This window comes from Festucalex cinctus, chromosome 16, assembly GCF_051991245.1.
Source record: "Festucalex cinctus isolate MCC-2025b chromosome 16, RoL_Fcin_1.0, whole genome shotgun sequence".
NCBI lineage: Eukaryota > Metazoa > Chordata > Actinopteri > Syngnathiformes > Syngnathidae > Festucalex > Festucalex cinctus.
The window spans coordinates 10174594-10194470 of record NC_135426.1 but is presented as its reverse complement, the minus strand read 5'-3'; the positions used below and the strand labels follow the sequence as shown (position 1 = coordinate 10194470).

The 19877-nt window shown below is 42.1% G+C and overlaps 4 protein-coding genes across 28 annotated transcripts in view; 2 read left to right on the top strand and 2 right to left on the bottom strand.

The window, feature by feature from the left end:
- The window catches only part of foxm1 (forkhead box M1), a 13236-nt gene extending 4044 nt beyond the window's left edge, over positions 1–9192 (bottom strand). For 3 of the 12 annotated variants that reach the window (XM_077499788.1, XM_077499787.1, XM_077499797.1), the window contains exons 1-4: positions 9044–9085; positions 2516–2954; positions 1114–1289; positions 91–276 (exon numbers count right to left, since the gene is read on the bottom strand). In XM_077499788.1, coding sequence (XP_077355914.1) covers positions 91–276; positions 1114–1289; positions 2516–2954; positions 9044–9064 — 822 coding nt within the window. In that variant the 5' untranslated portion in view covers positions 9065–9085. The other 9 variants (XM_077499789.1, XM_077499796.1, XM_077499795.1 and 6 more) reach the window with 8 other exon arrangements.
- On the top strand, positions 3512–6852 carry rhno1 (RAD9-HUS1-RAD1 interacting nuclear orphan 1). Of its 2 annotated transcripts, XM_077499816.1 has the most exons (4): positions 3512–3587; positions 3745–3805; positions 5319–5500; positions 5568–6852. In XM_077499816.1, exons 3-4 carry the CDS (start codon positions 5342–5344, stop codon positions 6162–6164), a joined length of 756 nt encoding a protein of 251 aa, XP_077355942.1. In that variant the 5' UTR covers positions 3512–3587; positions 3745–3805; positions 5319–5341; the 3' UTR covers positions 6165–6852. The 2 variants fall into 2 exon arrangements, with proteins under 2 accessions (XP_077355942.1, XP_077355941.1); XM_077499815.1 differs by lacking the exons at positions 3512–3587; positions 3745–3805 and adding an exon at positions 4361–5149.
- tulp3 (TUB like protein 3) lies at positions 8164–13942 on the top strand. 2 transcript variants are annotated; one of them, XM_077499811.1, is made up of 12 exons: positions 8164–8302; positions 10751–10798; positions 11207–11255; positions 11363–11519; positions 11581–11814; positions 11894–12015; positions 12097–12288; positions 12354–12466; positions 12529–12643; positions 12729–12827; positions 13294–13465; positions 13534–13942. In XM_077499811.1, the coding sequence occupies exons 1-12, from the start codon at positions 8283–8285 to the stop codon at positions 13665–13667; spliced, it is 1455 nt and encodes a 484-aa protein (XP_077355937.1). In that variant the 5' UTR covers positions 8164–8282; the 3' UTR covers positions 13668–13942. The 2 variants fall into 2 exon arrangements, with proteins under 2 accessions (XP_077355937.1, XP_077355936.1); XM_077499810.1 differs by lacking the exon at positions 8164–8302 and adding an exon at positions 8311–9588.
- On the bottom strand, positions 9306–19877 carry LOC144003488 (protein mono-ADP-ribosyltransferase TIPARP-like). Of its 12 annotated transcripts, XM_077499802.1 has the most exons (8): positions 19512–19641; positions 18980–19106; positions 17957–18491; positions 16528–16699; positions 16224–16411; positions 14863–15123; positions 14237–14720; positions 9306–9582 (listed from the first exon to the last, which is right to left on the bottom strand). In XM_077499802.1, the coding sequence occupies exons 2-7, from the start codon at positions 19008–19010 to the stop codon at positions 14282–14284; spliced, it is 1626 nt and encodes a 541-aa protein (XP_077355928.1). In that variant the 5' UTR covers positions 19011–19106; positions 19512–19641; the 3' UTR covers positions 9306–9582; positions 14237–14281. The 12 variants fall into 12 exon arrangements, with proteins under 12 accessions (XP_077355928.1, XP_077355929.1, XP_077355925.1 ...); XM_077499803.1 differs by lacking the exon at positions 9306–9582 and having other exon boundaries at positions 10799–14720; positions 16528–16696; XM_077499799.1 differs by lacking the exons at positions 9306–9582; positions 19512–19641 and adding an exon at positions 19767–19871 and having other exon boundaries at positions 10800–14720.

Here is a 19877-nt window from a genome sequence, read left to right as displayed (position 1 = left end):
CTGCCAGGAGATAAGCAAAAAATAAACAAAAAATCCACCAAAGCGGTCGTTGATGTGGATAACCGGAGTGTGGAAAGAGGCTGTCGGCACCTTCCAGCCGCGCCTTTTCTCATCCCTGAAGAAGTCAAAGTGGTGCTGGAGCCACTCGTAGATCTGCTTCAGGGTCATGTGGCCGTCTTTGCTGCTGTTGATGGCAAACTGGAGCATGGTCATGTAGGAGAAGGGAGGCTTGGCAGATGTAGCGTCTTTTGGCACATCGAGGGGGGCCGCCGTGGTCTGCACAAGACAAGGAATGGACAAGTTTGTGTCCGAAGATTAAAAGCTCATTAGGGAATGTTTTGTTATGATGAGAAAATCCCATGGAAATAAATGGAAATTGAATGAATTGAACTCTGCCTTCCACATGTCGACATTTTCGGCTTTCTATTCTCAACTTACTATTTTGCTTTATGTTTCTATTTGAGGCAGCAATTGTTATTATAAATAGAACGTGGCAAGATATGAAATCCCCATCGGCATCGATCAAATTGATTTTTAGCAATTATTAGAATGCTCGAAGTAGTGTTGTTCCGATACCGATACTGGTATCGGCAGAGGTGTCGATACTACATTAAAACACCGGTATCGGTATCGGTGACTACTCACAAGTAACATGCCGATACTATTAATTCCAAAGCTAATATAGGATTTTGGATGCAGCATCTTGTGTCTTGCTCGTGCACGACATTCATTGATATGTGACATACTCACTGCATGCCGATCTAAGATATCATATTGGCCCTTGAATGCTCTGAACCAATGGTAGGACTGATTTTTTATGTTGAGGAAAAAAAACCTTAGGTATCGGTATGGTATCGGTATCGGCCGATACTGTAAAGCTGGGTATCGGAATCGGTATCGGGAGCCAAAAAACGGTATCGGAACAACACTAGCTCTAAGTATTCTTCAATTTTCCCAGTTCTCACAATCTACATATCCCACCCTTAATTCTGCAGCATTTGAGCACAGCATCAAATCTTAAGCATTCATAGTCATACCCAAATTTTACACAGTTGCATTCTGTAGTGAAACACCACATAGGCACGCCTCACAAATATAAGTGCTCGAAATAACCTTGGCTAGTGAGCCGCATGCTGCTTCACAAGGTCTTCCCTCCAACACGGCGGCCGCTGTCTGGGTCTCCTCATTGGACATGTCATTGCCAGGTCCTGGTTGCAACGCATTGCAACTTTGCAACCACTGCATGCTGGTGAGGTTCTCGTTGAAACAGCCGTCATCTTCCTTTTTCACTGGAATACAACCAAGGTTATTTTAGTTCATGAAAACTAACAAAAAACTAAAGATAAATTCAAAAAACAATTTTGTTAACAAAGTAAAATAAAAACAAAAATGCTTTTTGAAAAATGAAAACTAACAAACTACATTGTATGTATACAAAACTAACTAAAACTATAATTACAGCAAAAATGTCATTCTTTCTTTGGTACCGTTATTAATTTAACGCATGAGCCTTTGGGGATGATTTTAAATATGATTTTAATTATATTTATTTCAATATTAACCAGAATAAAGCATTCTCAGATGACGTCGCTCCAATTAGGGCTGCTCGCTTCTGAAGAAAATATTAGTCACAATTATTTTGGTAATAATTGAAATCACGATTCGTATGATCATTTATTTTTTTTGTTACAAAACAAGAAAATTTGAAACATAAAAAATACATATTAGGACAAAATTCTTTGAAACACTAATTATTTAAGTTCCTTTTAGATGAAACAAAATTGATTAAATTAGTTATTTTGAATTATTATTAAAATGTTATTATTAAAATGTATAAATGTATACATTTAAACAACTCAAAAATGCATATATTTTTTTAAATTATGCTAATTTTGTAATTATAGAGTGTAATAATTTAAATTGTAATTGAATTTCAAGTAATTGCACAGCCATAGCTCCTAGCCGACTATTTTGCGTGCTTGACTTTTTTTCTCGACTCCTTTTTCATTTCACTCAGCAGAAATGCATCGCTAGGTAAGAAACGTGTTACTTTTTTCATTTTATCATGGTGTTTATTAAATATTGCGCACATGTACTTTTTTTTTTTTTTTTTTTTTTTTACAATGAAAACTAATACTGAAACTAACTAAAACTAAACTAAAATTAAGCATTTTTTTAAATAACTAAAACTAATAAAACCTAACAGCACCACGCAGAGAAAACTAATTAAAAATAACTAACAAAACTCAAAACAAAATCTAAACTAACTAAAATGAAAATTAAAAAACTATAATAACCCTGTGTGAACATAACACATGCCTCCTCTAAAGTTCAAGAAAATAATTCATGTGAACTATATGAAGATACGTAGGCAAGTAAGCCACTAATCCATCGTGCCATCATTTATATCATAAATATTGCAGAAACATATTTTGATACATTTTCATTGGTGAACTATGTCAGTTACGAGGACTAAAAACACATTTTAACTGCTGTCCAAATCGAAAACTCATACCTTGTTTAATTCCAGTGAATTCAGCACTATGAGACACTTGCTGTCCCGCCGTGCTCCCCGCAAAGACGGCGTCCTCATCCGTTCTGCGCAGGGAGCCCGAGTCCAGGCTGCCACTCTCCCCCAAGAGGATAAACTTGTTGGGTCCCTGGGCGCCGCACTCCTTGCCCTTGGCCGTCAGAGCCTCAATGACGCTGCGCAGCTCGGCCGTCTTGGGAATGACCACTACCTGCGTGCCGGGCAGGAAGGGGTGATCCAGGACGCGCACGCTGTCCGGGAATTGCTGAGAAGCGGATGAGAGCTGTGGATTTTCTTGGGGCACCGATGCATCCTGACTCGTGGGCGTGTTGTTCTGGTGGTAGAGCAGCTTTCCTCTTTTGAGGATCAGTGGTCTTCTTGGGCTCCGTCTCATGGTCAACCAAATGCACAAAATGTCCCACAGCTATGCTGGAAAAAGGCAAAATAATATATAAATAAATAATTAATCCGCTAACATGCCTCATTAAACAGCGAATTAACCTTGGGGGTTCATTGTCAATATGTTCTGAGTCTCTATTTGACTTGTATGGTTAAATAGCAATCCATCAATCCATCCATTTCCTGAACCGCTCGCTCCTCACAAGGGTCGTGTGGAGTGCTGGAGCCTATCTCAGTTGGCTTCGGGCAGTAGGCGGGGTACACCCTGAACAGGTTGCCAGCCAATCGCAGGTCTGGTTAAATAGACTTTATAATATTTGTTAGGGTTGTTTGTTTTGTTGGTTTGTTTTTCCAGGATGGCTCCCTGATTTGTTTACCTTCTTCAACAGCTCTGCTTTTCTAGTTATTTTTCACTTTTTTTTTGGTAATGTGGTGTCTTTTGTGTGGCCCCGTTGCAGACTGTTTTCAGCATTTCGGACGCGACATTCGTTGGAGAAAAAGTGTTTGGGGGACATGTTTTTTTAACGCCTGTAACGGGCAGCATTTTTCACAGCTGTGTTCAGCAGATATGTCAGCACTGTTGGACAGTCTATGTTGGTACTGCTGTATGGATGGATGGATAGTGGAGATGAGGCGCGTCAACTCAGAATACAGAAGTGTATGTGAGATTTGGAGGGGAATGAGACTTGGTGCATGGAAGTAAAGCAGATCTAAACAGAACTGGAGAATTGAAACATTCTCTCTGTCTGTCTGTTACTCTCCAACTGACGCAACAGCTGATTTTTATTTTTATTTATTTTTTTACTTTAAATCAGATTTTGCAGGAGCCGTGTGTGACGTCGTGCATGCTGTAACGATCAAGTCTCTGATCCACTGGTAAAAATGGTCTGAATCTCTCCTCTTTCATCCATAACAATTTCAACAACAAAGCGTATGTTGGACCCGGGAAAAAAAAGAAAAAAAAAGATTGTGTTGTGAATATATTATTGTTCAGGTTTTATGTCTTCTGTCAAGTGTTTTGTTACACCTCTAGCTGTTGTGAAGGCACTATATAAATAACAAGGAGTTTAGGTGTTATTGTAAAAAGTCACATTATATAATACAGAGAAATGTTCTAGTATTGCTTACATTGGCTCTATTATATTTACAGCTTCATTGCTAAAGCACGTTTAGGTCATATGTGATTAAATTCGTAACCGTTTGCGTACAGAGAAATGTTCTAGTATTGCTTACATTGGCTCTATTATATTTACAGCTTCATTGCTAAAGCACGTTTCGGTCATATTTGATTAAATTCGTAACCGTTTGCGTACTTGACGTTTGACGCTAACGCTAGTGACAACAAACTACGAGCAAAGTGACGTTTGTACATTTGTTAACGTCTGCTTTACAGACGTACTTGACATACACATTCAAACCTTAACGCGAAAAGGTTAATGTACTTTATTATGTAGGTTTATTGTCATTTGACAAGATAGCTAGGCTAGGCTAACTCCGCTATGTAACTGCAACAAACAGCTAACCGGAGCTCACCTTTACATTACGACGAGGACCACGTCTTCTAGGTGGATTCCTGCTTATTGCCAAACTGTGTAATTACTTGCGAAATAACACAAAAGCTGAGACAAACGTACTTTAGTTGTTTGACACGAAGCCTATTTTTTAACTAAATGTATTTTGAATTTTGGCGCTGCTGGGGCTGCTGTCGCGGGTCTTATCACGTGGTTTGACAACCACCCAATGGTGGCGGATTAGGCCGCTTCACTCAACGTGTTGGCCAATCGGATGTGAAACTGGAGGTAACCAGGAAGTATATTGTCTCGTCTGCAGGCGAACCAAAAAGCGAAGCAAACTAAGTACCAAATGAATATACATAATATGCATAAAAACTCCACAACGTAACCAAAGTTAATATCTAAGTGACTTAACTTTAAGGTCTCATTTTTTCTTTTCTTTTATTTTTCTTTTTAAACAAACGTATTTTTGAATTTTTGCGCCTGCTCGAAGACTCCATCTGCTCACGTGCTTTGACAACCAACCAATGGTAGTGGGTTAGAGAAAAGTGACGGGCACTGCTGGCCAATCGGGTGTGAAACTGCACGTAACAGGAAGTACATTGTATCAAAAATACGTACGGCGAAACAAAAAGTATAGCAAAAATAGCCGATAAATATACTTTCTACAATCCCCACCATGAAACAAAAGAAAATCATGTTTAAGGTGAGTAAACGTTCATATTGGTATTAAATACAACAGGAACAGAGTGCATTATTCGTGGAAGCGTGTCGTCAGTTTAGAGCATGGCGTATCTCAAACTGTCAACAAAGCGATGCGAAGTGTCGTTTGGAAGTGAAATCTCTCTCAAAGGAATACACTGGATTTCCTGCAGGTCTTCGGACATGTTTTCTATTAATGCCTCGCAAACGCACCAAGACTGCAAAGCCTCCATTGCTGTTCGCCGAGCAGCCTGTGTGCGGCGCTAAACTCCCATCCGGTCCTGAAGTCCGGGCCGCCCTGCATCCTAAAGAGTTCTTCTCTGAGACGCAAGCACGCAGCAACCTTGGCTCCTGGGTAACTTGACATGCATTGCATATGTTTTGTAACATATAGTTAACCTGATTACCCTTTTTTTTTAAAGGTTAACCCACAGTTTGACCCATCATTGGAGGCCACAGCTCCCATGGTGAGACGTGGCAGGCGCAGGAAGTGCACCCTGGGCAATAGCATCCGGGACAATTCCAGCCAGCTGTCCAAGAAGACTACTAGCAAGTTCCCCTCACTATCGTTCCAGTCTAGCGGACACACTCAAGATCATCAGGCGAAGAGTTTGTTTGTGAGCCACACTGACTGCGGAGGACGTCGGTTGAAGAGTGTGGCATGCCAGCAGGATGTACTTCAAAGGCAAGTCCAGAAAAAGCAGGATGATGGTGCCTCATTCACTTCTTCCTCCAATCCACCAATCAAAGAGGGAACCTCCACCTGTGCACCACCTAATTTGGAAACCTCCAAAGAAACACAACAAGCAAGTCGTGCCACCTCTTCCACTTGTTGTCCACATTGGCTCCTCACTCAGCCATCCACGCCACCACGCTGTCGCCCACCTGACGTGCTGGTGCCGGACACACCTGAGCGCTACTACAACCTGAAAGTGACTTGGAGGAGGCGGCCGTGGTTGATGTCCATGTTGGAGGAGAGAGGACAGTTGGCGGAATGCAACAAGCTCATCACCAGCTAACACTGACACGTTGACAACTAGGGGTGGGAACCTCTGGGTTAGGGCTGGTCTTAAAAAATCGATTAATCGATTTCGAATCGATTTTCCTTTTCAAGCCTTATATTGATTCGTACAACCACGAATTGGTTATTTTATATCTCTCCAATAAATTCTTAATCTTAAGAAATTTTAATTTAAAAGGCCAAATTCTTTTTTTATCTTACTGTTGTTTTTTTTGAAAGACATGACTTATTGCACTTTAATTAAGACAATTCAGATTTTTTTTTATTAATATTTACAATTATTGAATTACATTATGAAAAGATTTTCATCTCATCCTTGCTGACACCCTTCCAGGGAGCACGCCATCTGCTGGAGACATGTGGCACTGCACCCAATACACTAATTTCTGTGGAGGACTTTTTTTTTTTTTTTTTTTTTTTCCCCCACCACTTTTGAACCAATAGCCTTGAGTAGTGTCAAGGCTCAATCCTGGTCCTCGAGGCGCACTATCCAGCCTATTCTCCATGTTTCCATATTCCAAAGCAGGTGAGGATCATTATCAGGCTTATCCAGAGCTTGCTGATAATGATGAGCTGTCAGTGGAATGACATGCGTTGGGAAAAGTGTTGGTCGAAACCATAAATATTTTTTTACTTGCACAAAACCAAGATCAGGAAAAAAGTGCATACCCCCCCTCTTTTTTTTTTTTTTTAAAAGAACAAACGGTTTTTGTTTTTCCGTAATATGACCTGATTTTTTTTTTTAGAAAATAAGTGTCTTTCCCAAAAATAAATTATTTACTAGTTATTTTTTGTTTTTGACTTTTTTTTGTTACAACTTATCTCGAATACATTTTTGATCTTATAAACATTTTTAATGTGAAAAATGCAGATTTGTCATAGCATTACAACTTTTTTTTCTGGAAAAAAAGGACTTTGCTGTCATAATGCTAAAGTTTTTCTTTTTTTAAAATAGAAAATAATGTCGACTTAAAAAGATTACTACATTTTATCCAGAACATACATTTTTATTGGTGTAAAGATTGAAACTTTTTTTTTTTGTCTTGACGAAGACTTTATTCTCATTACTTTTTACAAAAAAAATAATAATAATCCGCCAAAAAAAAATAAAAAAATGTTACTGTAACATTATAACTTCCGGACATTAACTTTTGCATTCCGCTGGCATTTATGGGTTGTGTTTAATTAGTGTTGGGGGTATGAGGAGGCCCTTGGACATATTCCTCCTCGGACTCTAGAAGTTCACCAAACACGCATCTCGTTTGTCTTCCACAATAAAAATCAGTAGCAAAGTGAGAGTGAGTCTTTTAGCTCCATTCAATTTAATTTCAACACTTTGGAGCAACGCAACCACTTTTGTTTACATATAAGACATCCATCCAGTTATTTTCTATAGCAGTTTTCTTCATTAGAGTCACAGGTGAGCTGGACCCTACCCTAGAGGACCACCAGCCAATCATAGGGTACACATAAATAACAGATAAATGGAGAATCAAAGAAAAGCTAACATGCACATTTTGGAATATGGGAGACCGGGGGAAACGTTGCATAACGTTATTGAATTTGTTCAATATTGGGGGAAAGTCGCTCATTTTGATATCAGCATCTACTGTACCTCTCTAGAGTTCATTTTCACCATGCAGAAAGAAATTAACTCAACGTGTTCTGTTTAGGACTGCCTAGAACTTTGATGGAGCACAGGATGCATGCACTGCATGTATAGAATAATGTCAAATATATTATGTTTCCCCAAATGTATGTTGTCAAATGTGGAATGAAAGCAATTTTTGACTAGAAACAGTGTACATTTGATGTCTAAATAATGCATAGCAGCACTATAAAGAGGAAAACACAGCAGAATCACTTGCAAGCCTTTACTTTGTCTCGCGGCGTAAAAACGTTCACTTTATCACTGAAAACAACACAAGCACGACGAAAACTCGTACACATGCACAACACTCGCCCTTCAAGCAGCATCAACCAATCACACGCGGTCTGGCTGGCTCGTCCGCCAATGAGAGCGCGCCTTGTTAGCGTGTACGGTAACTAAGGACGGGGCTGCTCCTCGGTGAAAAAACGTAAGCACTAAGATCTTCCTTAGCAACCGTGGATAAACATGAGTTATTACAGCATCAGGTAAGAAGAAACACTTCATGCTCACTTTTACTTACTTTTTATGTGTTTCCCGAGCAAGAGGCGAGTCGCTATGGCTACAGCGTTTTTTCTCGTGTGAGAAATGAGCCGATCGTAACTTTTTAGACGAGAACGAGATAACTTGCGCTAATGCTAAGTGCTAACGGTAAAAATAATAATACAAAAAACCGTTCTGTGGCGATTAGTAACTTTAGCGGTTAACTTTTGCCAACTAAAAGTGAAGGAGACAAACGCATTTAAGTAACCCGACAAAGTAAAAGTGAGTGCGTGGCGTCTATTAGTATAGTTACTTGTGTTGCCGTGTTGGATTTCACATCAAAAACATTGTTTTCACGCACTGCATTGCACTTAAATGAGTCATACAAAGGGTTAAAAAAAAGAAAAGAAAAAAAAAAGGTTTATGCATGTTTGAGCTCGCCTATACTGTGTTTAATTTCTAACTGCATTCCTATGAAGCAATGTCACCCCTGTATTTGTATGTTCTCAGTTATGTAGCGGTCCCTGGAGAAGTGGGTAGAAACGGTGATATGTAAGAAAAATTAGTCATTTATATTTACTCAAAATAATAAAATTTTACGAGACATTTGCAGTTATTACTGGCAACACAATCAACATCTTCATTTCCTCCCATTTTAGGAATGTTGTTCATATTTGCGACCAATAATAACTTCAACTGGTTGTACTTGTCGCTGTGTACATTGATATAAGGTGTTATGTACTGACACTTATCGTCATTTTTTCCATGCAATTACTCCCGCCGGTGAACCGCCACGCGTCCCCTCGCTCCTCATCAGTCGACTTACGTGTCTCTTCAACGTCGTCTCTGAGGACAAACACACAGACACAAACGGGGCTCTCGGCGTTGTCGCTTTCACTTAAAGGGAGCTATTTGGTCTCCTGGCAACGAGATTGAGGTGCGGTGAATCCTATAGAGTAAAAATACCCTGGTAACTAAAAGTAATGCAAGCAAGGAAGTAGGTAGGAGTCGTCAAATTTACTCAGCTGAGAGCACGCACACTTCGAGTACTTTATTTTTTTTTTACCCATCCGTGTTCCTGGCTGATCCTGGTGCGTCGCGTGGGTGTCATGGTAACGACACCCTGCTCAACCACCTTTTGAGCCTCGCCAGCCAGCCATCCATCCAGTTACCCTCATATGCAGGACGCAGCATCTGAGTTGAGTTAGCTCCCCACCTATACGAGCAGTCATCTCGCTCCGGTTCAAGCCAGGATGGAGTCGCAGCCCGTCTACAGCCGCTGGTCCTACAGGTTAGACGTCATCATTTGGTCGGGTTTTGACTGCTGTGTATTTTGAATGGCCGAAAAGGAAGCGCTTGTTAAGCTCTTATGCAGCAGGCGTGAGCCTCTTGCTCCAAAACCCTTGCATGCTCTCAGCTTAAATGAAGATCAGACATTATAGTTACTCATAAGCTCCACCACCAGTGCTGTCACTCGAATATTTTTAGAATCGATTAATCTATTGATGAATCGACTAATCAGAGTCATTCTAATATTGCATTGAAGTGTATTTTGACAGCTCAAGCCGCCACTTTGCACAATAGAAACCCGCAGAACAATTCAAAATAATCCACAGTCAAAGAAGGAATGCATGTGACTGCCTCGCATTCAAGGGTCAAAATATGTTTGTCATCAACCAAGGTATTCATGAGTCCATTTTGGAAGGACCCCCAAAAAGGACTACAAAACGGACGATTCAAGACCACATTGTCGACTTTTTTTGTGCTCAATTTTTGATGTTGCCAAGTGACCAATGAGTGTCTTTGTGCTCTCTCGCTAATATACATTTGACATTCGCCATGCTAAGGCCTCCAATTACAGAGCAGCGCTGCCGTCCTTATGTTTAATCAACGCTTGGTCGTCACCGCCAGCTACACGGTTACATAAGCCTGGTGAAATATTGATTATCCACGCAGGCGATTAGTTGCGTTGTTTGAACTGGTGATTCTCAAGACCCAAAAGTGGCTTGGGAACAGGAAAGGACGTGGGTCCTCGGTTTATAACTGGAACATTATGTAACAACGGCCGACTTCTGTATCATACAGATGGAAAACACTGTATAAGGTAAGGGAATTTGGTAAAAAGAATAAATTAGTGCCAAGATGTGATATTTTGTGGCATGACATAATTTTATTACTGTCATTTTCAATACAGTAATCGCCCGCTATTGCGATCCCACTACTATATATGTTTACAATGTGGTCAAGGCTAATCTTTGAATACATTTCAATTGGATTGTGAGGAATAAACAGTTCAGAAAATGGATGGATGCATTACAGTATGGGGGAGGGGTATTTTATGTTTCCTTTATTGTTCTTGACTTCCATAAATGTGGAAAATGTGGACCCAAGGGTGACAACAGTTTCCTCTCTTCTTCTCTTCCTTTGGAAAATTGACATTCTCCGTACGGAAGACCCTCCAGCTCCGCCAGCTTCTCATCCAGTTCGACAACAACGACAAGGTAATGTACCCCCGACCCACCCCGTCACCGACACCTGCTCTTATTATGTTGCTCAGAGTGGATCAACCGCGAGAGTACAAATCCTTCCACGATGACTGTAAAGTAGCTATCGAAGTATCCAGACACTTTGTTCTCCTGAACCATTTGTCATATTAAACAAGTATTCCCACAGAAGAGTCTGCCCAAAATCCCTCGCTCCCTGCTGTTGCCCTTTCCCGCCGTAGCTAAGCGACGTGAGGCCTCTCCCCCCCGCCACATCCGGCGGCATTCTCTCCTATATTTCCCTTAATTTGCACTTTCCTGCCTGCGAATCCTCACATCCTTGAGACTCTTCTGTGGGTCTACGCTTTGCCGGCGGCATACCCAATGAACTGGCTTACGGTTCTGTTTCCTTCCCGTCCCTTTTAGCGGATTTGATGAGCACAGCAACATCATGCAGCAGAAGCTGGAAAAACAGGTAGGCAGTATGGCAACGCTGTGTCGTACATCACTTCACCGAACGTGAAGCCCTTTGAGACTCTTTTGTGATTAAGGGCTATATAAATAAACTTGACGCCGTTGCAGAGGTCCTTGCTGGAGCAGAAGCAGCGGCGGAAAAGGCAGGAACCACTCATGGTGCAGCCCAATCCGGAGGTCTGGACCCGGCGGAGCCACACGCGGCGTGCCGAAGAACAAGCCCCACTGGTGGAGTCGCATCTCGGCAACGCCAATGACGTAGACGGTGAGAGTAGCAAACAGATGGAGGAGTCCCCCAGATTCCAACCAACGTGTTTTTCCCGTAGGTATTAACGGACCGGCAGCCTCCCTGGGATCCAAAACTCACAAGAAAGGAATGAAAATCCAGATCACATCCGTAAACCAGTCCCAGAGCCAAGTTCAGAGCCAGTCCCCGCTCAAGCACCAAACTTCGCCGCCTCCCTCTCCCACTGCAGCCGCTGGGGATATGGAGAAGGCCAGAGGCATGAAGACGCAGCAGCAGCCCAAGACGGATATCCATGAACTATTGCGGAAGCAAGGTGACGAAACAAGACTTGGAAACAAGATTTTTTTTTTTTTTTTTAGGAGTTGTTTGTGGAGTAAAATGTCCTTGGCCAGGTCTGTCCGGTAGCATGAACTTTGACGAATCCAGTGAAGACAGTGAGGACGAGCAGCCGCAATCCCCGACATCCAGCTCGCAGACAAGAAGGCCCTCCTCCGCCACCAGCACCAAGGACCCGGTGAGCGCTCTCGTCGTCTATGATAACGCTCGCCATATCTCGTTGCCCTCATCTCACAGGCCTTGTGCCGACTCTCCCTAGGACGCGATTGCAGGCAGCTCGCCTTCCTCCAGAAGCTCGCCTCTTCTGGAGGTGTCCAACTTGGAGGAGTTTGTGATGCAACCGGCTCCACGCGGCACCACGGTCAAATGTCGAGTCACTCGCGACAGGAAGGGCATGGATCGTGGCCTCTATCCAACGTACTACATGCACATGGAGGAGGAGGGCAAGAAGGTGAAGCAAACGGACTTCTCGTCGAAGTCGTGGTGCGAAACTGACTTCCTCGTTTTCCTCCTCAGGTGTTCTTGTTGGCAGGGAGGAAGCGGAAGAAGAGCAAGACGTCCAACTACCTCATTTCAGTAGACCCGACCGATCTCTCGCGAGAAGCCGAGAGCTTCATCGGCAAACTGAGGTAAAAACCAAAGAGATCCGCATTCGATCGGTTGAGGTTGTTACGGATGTTCCTCCTGCCAGGTCCAACCTCATCGGCACCAAATTCACCGTGTACAACAATGGAATTAACCCCTGCAAAAACCTCGCCTGCGTGGAGGACGGCAGCACTCGACAGGAGCTGGCCGCCATCTGCTATGTGAGTAACGCACAAATAAGCACTGCCTTACACCTATCGCCCAAGCACTTATTCGTCCTCCTCTCCGCCCCGCCCCGCCTGCCAGGAAGCAAACGTACTGGGATTCAAGGGACCGCGCAAGATGACAGTCATCATCCCGGGCATGAATGCCAACTTTGAGCGAGTGCCAATGAGGCCCCAAAACGTGAGTCACTGACCAAAGAAAGTTCGGTAACAGTGACAGCGACGAGAATTTGCTGGCTTCTTGCGAAAGTTCATGCCAGGGATATTTGGTTACTGCACAGATGGTCTCCTAATTGACACACCATTGTCTTGTGGTCAGGGACTTGTGGGGACCACACCTGTGTGATGTCAACATCAGGCACCTGTGGTCTCCACACCAGAGTCCTGTGGTCAGGGTGCTGTGGCAACCACAACGATGACCAGTGGCGAGGTCTGTGGTGCCCACACCAAGAACCTCCTCACCAGCAGGGACCCATGGTCACCGCATTAGGGATCCCGGTGGCTGCACCAGGGACAGTCTAGTCAACTAGTCTGGGATCAGTTTTTAAGTCTCTACTGCAAATCATCTCTGGCACCAGTTCGGTGACTCTCTTTTTGCTTGACTTTCCGCCACAGTGTTGTACTCTGTCCCGTTTGTTGCCTCTCAGGAGCAGGAGAGCCTGCTAAGCCGCTGGCAGAGCTACTCGTTGGACAACCTGATCGAGCTGCACAACAAGGCACCCGTGTGGAATGACGACACGCAGTCCTACGTGCTCAACTTCCACGGACGCGTCACTCAGGCCTCCATCAAGAACTTCCAGATCGTCCACGACAACGACCGTAAGTGTCAAGACACGGTTCAGAGACGTCCTTTAACCTCTGCGTCACAACCGACTCGTCTTCTCCAGCCGAGTACATCGTGATGCAGTTTGGCCGAGTGGCTGAGGACATCTTCACGCTGGACTACAACTACCCCATGTGCGCCCTGCAAGCCTTCGCCATCGGCCTATCCAGTCTCGACCACAAGCTGGCGTGCGAATGAACAGGACGCCGCCCATGAGGTCAAACTTTTTGTCAGTTGACGAGGACACTTGTCGTAATCAAACTGGCTTTTCCTGCAGCACCAACCTCAGGACAAAACGCCTCACAAGATATCCTCAATCATTACAATTATATTTGATTAACCTTTTGTCCCGGATGGCGAGTGCATTATTCAAACATTTATTGTGAATAGCTTTTACCTTGTGACTTGTTGACACGCATGCAAAATTGCACAGAATATAAGTACTGTAAATAAACAAAGCAAGCAAAGAAAAATGTCACAAATTTGTCTTCACTGGCCAAATAAAACAGTGCAACAGTTTTATAAAAAATAAAATATCTGCTTCTTACCATATCAAAACTTTGGTATATAAAAATAAAAATTTGGCCTTGAGTGCAATGTGGTCTGAACAGAAATCAGACGAATAGGGAACATTTTTGAAAGTGACGAGCGTAACAGTCAGGGAACACCTCATACGTTTCAAAACAAACGCAAGTACGTAAGTTGTTTCTATCTGCTAAATAACCCAAGTCAAATATTTTTTAACATAAAACTGCTGTTTTTCTAACCTGGTCTTAACTTGAACTTGAACACTCACGGAGACTTGACGGCTCTCAGAGCTCGATGACGCCATTCAGGTCTTTGTACTTGATGAGGTAGTACGGGTAACACTGGCAGCTGTCGAACACAACAAAAACCTTGGGGTCTTGCACCGAGTCCACGCAGGAATCGTAGAAATTGGTGTTGGAGTCACACAGGGGTGGACGGCGGTACATGGGATGCCCCAGTGTCATCTTCCCCACCAAGACTTTGGTCAGAAACATGTGACGCAGCTGCTGGGGCACCGACTTGTTGGCGTAGTTGTGGGACACGCTGGCCGAGGTGGCGAAGTAGGAACCGTGACCCAGGAGACTTCCGTTGGTGCCTGCCATGCGCGTGTCAAAGTTGTCGCGGTAGATGTGCTCGGATGCCTCTTGGGTGGTCCCGTGAAAAAGGTGACGCTCCAGGGGGTCACGGGAGCCGGCATGCTTCTTCTGCATGTATACCTTGTGCCTACCGACACAAAACAATGCCAATTAATATGTTTTATCACGCCGAACCCTGAAGGTAGACTAATGACAGGATGACACTTTTGAAGACTGCCTGCAGATTTCCTGACTTCAGAGGTAGTTTCAGAACTGGCAAATTTACGCACCTTTGGTACTTGTCCCAGTGCAATACATTCTGGACCTGTTGGATGACGACGATCTCCACCTTGGTCTCAGGCAGGCTCTTGTAGAAGAATTTACGGACTGTGTTGAAGGCATGCGTGCCGACCGGCACATCAACCAGCCGGCAGTCCTGGTCCAAGCCCAGACACCATACAGGAGGGTACCACGTGGAGAAGTCTTCCAAAGGGTTTACGTTGAAGTTGGCATGAAAAGTATACTGGATGGGATCTATCTGGACGCATGTCCTGGTTCGGGGGAGCCACGACATAGGAAAAGCAAAACACACTTTTATTAGTATGGGATTGTTCATTACAATTACTTTTGTTTTGACTTTTGCTGTTTAATTTAAGTTTTAATGAGTTTTTAGAGCAGGTTTGTTAGTTTGAATTTTTTTGAAAATGCTTTGCTTTAAGTGTAGTTTTTATTTGTTTTAGTATAGTATTATTTGTTTTATTAGGGTTGTCAAATTAGTAGGGATGTAACGATAAGGGCAATATCGTGATATCGTGATATTAAAACTGCCACAATATCGTGATATCGTGAAATTAAAACTGCCACAATATCGTTGTCGTCATGTTCACAATATTTAAAAGGAACACATCTGTTAAAAAAGTCAGGTTGATTTCCATTTGTGTAGTTCTAGCACCCTCTAGTGGTTAGTTCATTAGTGCAATTTAATTTTCATTAGGGATGTTTTGGCCTTCTATGTTTAAAATCTATGCTAATTGTCACATGAAGGGGAACCTAATTTGCTTGTGAAGCGATCAATGTGTGCTTGCATCAGCAAGTAAGTGCCTCAATATTGTTATTAGAGATTGTAGGTGGTTTATATACATTCCTGTTATATACAAAAGCACAATATTGTGCTTTTTGTAGTATGAGCTATTTTTTTCTTAGAATATTGTGATCTTTTTTAAATATCGCAACCCCCCCACAATATCGTGACAATTATCATATCGTGACGTTCATATCGTGATAATATTGTATCATGATTTTTGGATATCGTTACATCCCTACAAATTAGTGCATTAATTTTGAGTTAATTTAAAGTTCCTTTAAGGTCGTAGTACATTTAGAACAGATATTAAATTTGCGGTTAATCGTGAGCTAACTATTGAAGTCATGCGATTAATTATGATGAAAAAAATTTCATTACCAGACACCCCTAGTCATTATGTCACAAATATATTTGTCAAGTGCAAGATAAACATATTATATTTTTAATTCATTAATAAGTAATTGGGTACTCTTGTTTGACCTACTTCTGTATGGACGTACAGCAAATAAAGCAAATAAAAGTAAATGTATTTTAAGCTCATTAAGTATAATTTTGCGGGTTAGCCACCTGAGGTAAGTTCGCAGGAACTCGGGTGGGCGGTAGACCGGTCGGCGGCGGACCTTCCGACTGAAGCCCGAGGTCAAGTTGCTCTGCGTCATGGTGGTGAAGTCCACCTTGTACTCCTGCGAGCCCACCTTGAAGGTGCACGCCACCTCCTTGGAGGCCATCTTCCCCAGAAGCAGGTCGGACACCCACTGAAAAACAGCACCAGGCCATGTGTTGACATCCCACGCAGAATACAGCCGACACCGAAGCGAGGAACAGAGTCAAGCCAGAAGCCAAAGTGGTCGCAAATGAAGGTAAACGGGACCTTGTTGTATTCCACCCATGTGTTGCCATCCCACCAGTAGATGCGCCACTCGCAGGGAAAGTACGGATTCTGGAGCAGACTGTCCGAGTTGCTCAGTCGCCTGGCGCGCTCGTATTTGTGTGTGTCCATTATGGTCAGGTTGTCCAGACTCAATATGAAGCTGGTGTGCCTGCTGAAAAGAAAAACATCAGACCAGATCAGAGATATCGGAGGACTCGTTATTTGGCGTATACATCTTGCTCTGTCACATCCAAGGTTATGACAAGGGCTGCACGATTTTGGAAAAAAATGGCATTGCGATTTTTTTGTGATATATTGCGATATTAAAAATAGAAGAATTTTCATCAGATGACTTGAATTGCTTTGTTTGGGAAGAATTTGGTTATCTCACCATGACACCATTATGATATCGAATGCGCAATTCATTTGGTCCCCATTGTAATGAATGGGGGGTAATTTTTTTCAAATCCAATTTTTGTCTTAGGAATGTGACCAATACAAAAAAAAGAAAATGGAAATGTATTGTATTCATTTGAGGAAAAAAAAAAAAACTCCTATTCTTCCAACTATTTTTGTTGTTGTTGTTTGTTTTGTTGTTGTATTTTCTGTTTTTCTGAATATTTTTTTTTCTGTTTTGATAAAAAAAAATTTCTGTCTTAAAAATATTCAGAAAAACGGGAGAAAAAATATTCAGGAAAAACGCAAGGGAAAATTACACAGAAAAACAGAAAAAAAAATATTCAGAAAAACGGGGGGAAATTATTATTTTAAAAAAAGGGGAAAAAAATCAGAGAAACAGAGCACAAGCTTCTGTTTTTTGGAGTAATATTTATGTATGTATGTATGTATGTATGTATGTATGTATTTATTTATTTATTTATGAATTTATTTATTTATTTATTACCTCTGAACTTGATTGACATGTTCATATAATTACCCTAACTGAACCAATAAGTAATATAGTTGAAGGTATGTTTTAGGGAAAGTCACTTGGAGTTCAGAGGTAAAAATAAATAAATAAATAAATAAATAAATAAATAAATAATTCTCCGTAAAACAGAGCACCAAATTCTATTTTCCTCAGTAATTTTTTTTTCTGTTTTTTTTTTTATAATTCCCCACTGTTTTTTCTAAATATTTTTATTTCCGTTTTGTTTTCTGAGTAATTTTTCCTCCTGTTTTTCAGAATATTTTTATGACAGAAAAAACCTCACTAAGAGAAAAAAAAAAAACATTCATAAAAATAAAAATAAAATAAAATAATAAAATAAAAAAAAAACAGGAACCTTTTCTTCCCAATATGCTTCGGTAGAAAACTAATTCAAACTTACTAAATTCAAAAAGCAAAACTTAAAAGGAAACCAAACTATAATGACAATTCCAAAACTGTTTTAACGCTAGACATTGGGCAGGCTGAAATTGGACTCACCCTTCAGCGAGGATGGTGGTCTCTCGGTCCACGTTGCAATACATGCGCTCCAGGAGAAGCTGGGCGCGGGGATTGATATCCACCCAGCGCCGCTCCACCCCACTGTACAGTTGCCAGTGGAAGGGCAACGGCGTGTGGTGCATCTTGCACACGTCGGGCTCCTGGCAGTCCTGGCAGCTTCCCAACAGGAACTTGTCGCAGATCTCCACGTGGTCAGAAGTCCAGGTGTAAAACGCAATGGAGGGAGGAGGCAGGACCGGGGGCCGAATAGGGGGTTGCAGCTGCGGGACCTGCGGGGGCCGAGGGGCTCCCAGCAGGAGGCATGAGTTGTTGGCGGCGGACCAGTTGGGGCCGCCGCCCCACGGGTACCTGAGAGTGAAGTGAGCGCTGAGGCGGTAGGGCTCTAATGTCCAGCTGACATCCACCTGCGGGGGCAGGAGGTAGGCGCTGCCCAACGGCATCTCCAGGAGGACAAATGACGGCTGGGGGTTGCTATGGGGAGATTCTGTATCTGGAGTTTGAGTCCTCTTCATTTCTGGAGAAATAAGATTGTGTTTGGTTCCCAAACATTTGCAGAAATTTGGAGGACCTCCAAGCAATGACCATAGTTTGGAGGTCTGTAAAAATAATTTGCAGTAAATTAATATGCTATGTCATGTAAAACGGTATATAAAAAATATCCAGCGACTCCTAATCAAAACAAAATGTATTTCTCTAGCGCATTTCATACACAAAGCAACTCAATATGCTTCAAACATCAAAAAGCACTATCAAACACAACTGAAGGTATCCAAAGGCAGATCAAAGAGTACAAAAATAGTTTATTAAAATTACTATAAGAACTGTAGTCTGTTCATAAATATTTTTATTTTAGAACAGACGTGCACTGTTACAGGAATAAATGACTTTCTTCCTTTGTTAAACTCTGACTTTAATTCATAAACTATAACCAACAACATCGTGGAAAAATTTGGCTTTAATCGCATAATGTTATGACTTTTTAACCCGACAAAGTAGACCTACGTCCTTGTAGTTGCACGAATGTAGTTTTCATCCATCCAGTGTGGTTCTCGAGCTCCCTCTAGTGGTACGCGATAGAATCACAGCATGCATGACATGCCTGACATCTGAAGCGGAGAGTTGTATTTTCCTGTATTTAATCACAGTGTTAATGTCTAAAACTGTGCTATAAATGCTTACAATAACATTAAACATAGTTCTATGTACTATGTTCTTTTAGTAAATTTTGCAACCTACTTATTTTCTCTTCTTCCTCTGAATGTTGTTAACTACTGTGTTTGTTGATGATTGTCTTTCCTTGTGTAAAACACATCGAGTTGCCTGAAATGTGCTATACAAATAAACCTGCCTTGCCTAAAACCTGACACATAAACAGCCCATTTTTCATTGTTTTAAATCAAAAGTTTGAGAATGGCATTTAGACAATTGTCTTTCAATTGCATTAATTTCTGATTATGAGGGGTGTCTTGGAAAGGGAGAATAATCTTTCCCTTGTGACGCCCCCGAAAACCCAAAAAGTTTGACAAACACTTACAGAGTCCTCTTTTAGGGTTGTCAAGTGCCGCAAAATATCGATTGAATGTAGGCTACTTCGTGCCGAGTTGTTGCTTCAAAGAGGCTAACTTATGCTAGCTCGTCTGCTCTTCTTTTCGTAACACCTGCAACCTGACACCACTCTCACACTGGCGCCAATCAATTGACATTGAATAAATTACGACGGTCGAATGCAAATTTGCATTTTGCACACATTCAATTTGGAGGCTCGTTCAGTAAACTGGACAAAGTTTACCTGCGGGAGTTACGTGAGGTTGGCTGAACCGCCAGGACTAACAAGATGAACATATACCTGGCGGACAAGAAACGAGAGAAGGAAGATACACAAAATGGACCCCAATTTGCA

Coding starts and splice junctions, on each gene's coding strand:
- LOC144003488 (XM_077499799.1), bottom strand. CDS start 19,010: ATGAAAACTACATTCGTGCAACTACAAGGAC. Junction 15,124..16,223: donor TTCCTGCGAACTTACCTCAG/GTGGCTAACCCG, acceptor CCCCCGAACCAG/GACATGCGTCCAGATAGATC. Junction 14,721..14,862: donor CACTGGGACAAGTACCAAAG/GTGCGTAAATTT, acceptor TTGTGTCGGTAG/GCACAAGGTATACATGCAGA.
- tulp3 (XM_077499810.1), top strand. CDS start 9,551: ATGGAGTCGCAGCCCGTCTACAGCCGCTGGTCCTACAG. Junction 11,815..11,893: donor TGAACTATTGCGGAAGCAAG/GTGACGAAACAA, acceptor GTCCTTGGCCAG/GTCTGTCCGGTAGCATGAAC. Junction 12,828..13,293: donor TGCCAATGAGGCCCCAAAAC/GTGAGTCACTGA, acceptor GTTGCCTCTCAG/GAGCAGGAGAGCCTGCTAAG.
- rhno1 (XM_077499816.1), top strand. CDS start 5,342: ATGCCTCGCAAACGCACCAAGACTGCAAAGCCTCCATTGCTGTTCGCC. Junction 5,501..5,567: donor GCAGCAACCTTGGCTCCTGG/GTAACTTGACAT, acceptor TTTTTTTTAAAG/GTTAACCCACAGTTTGACCC.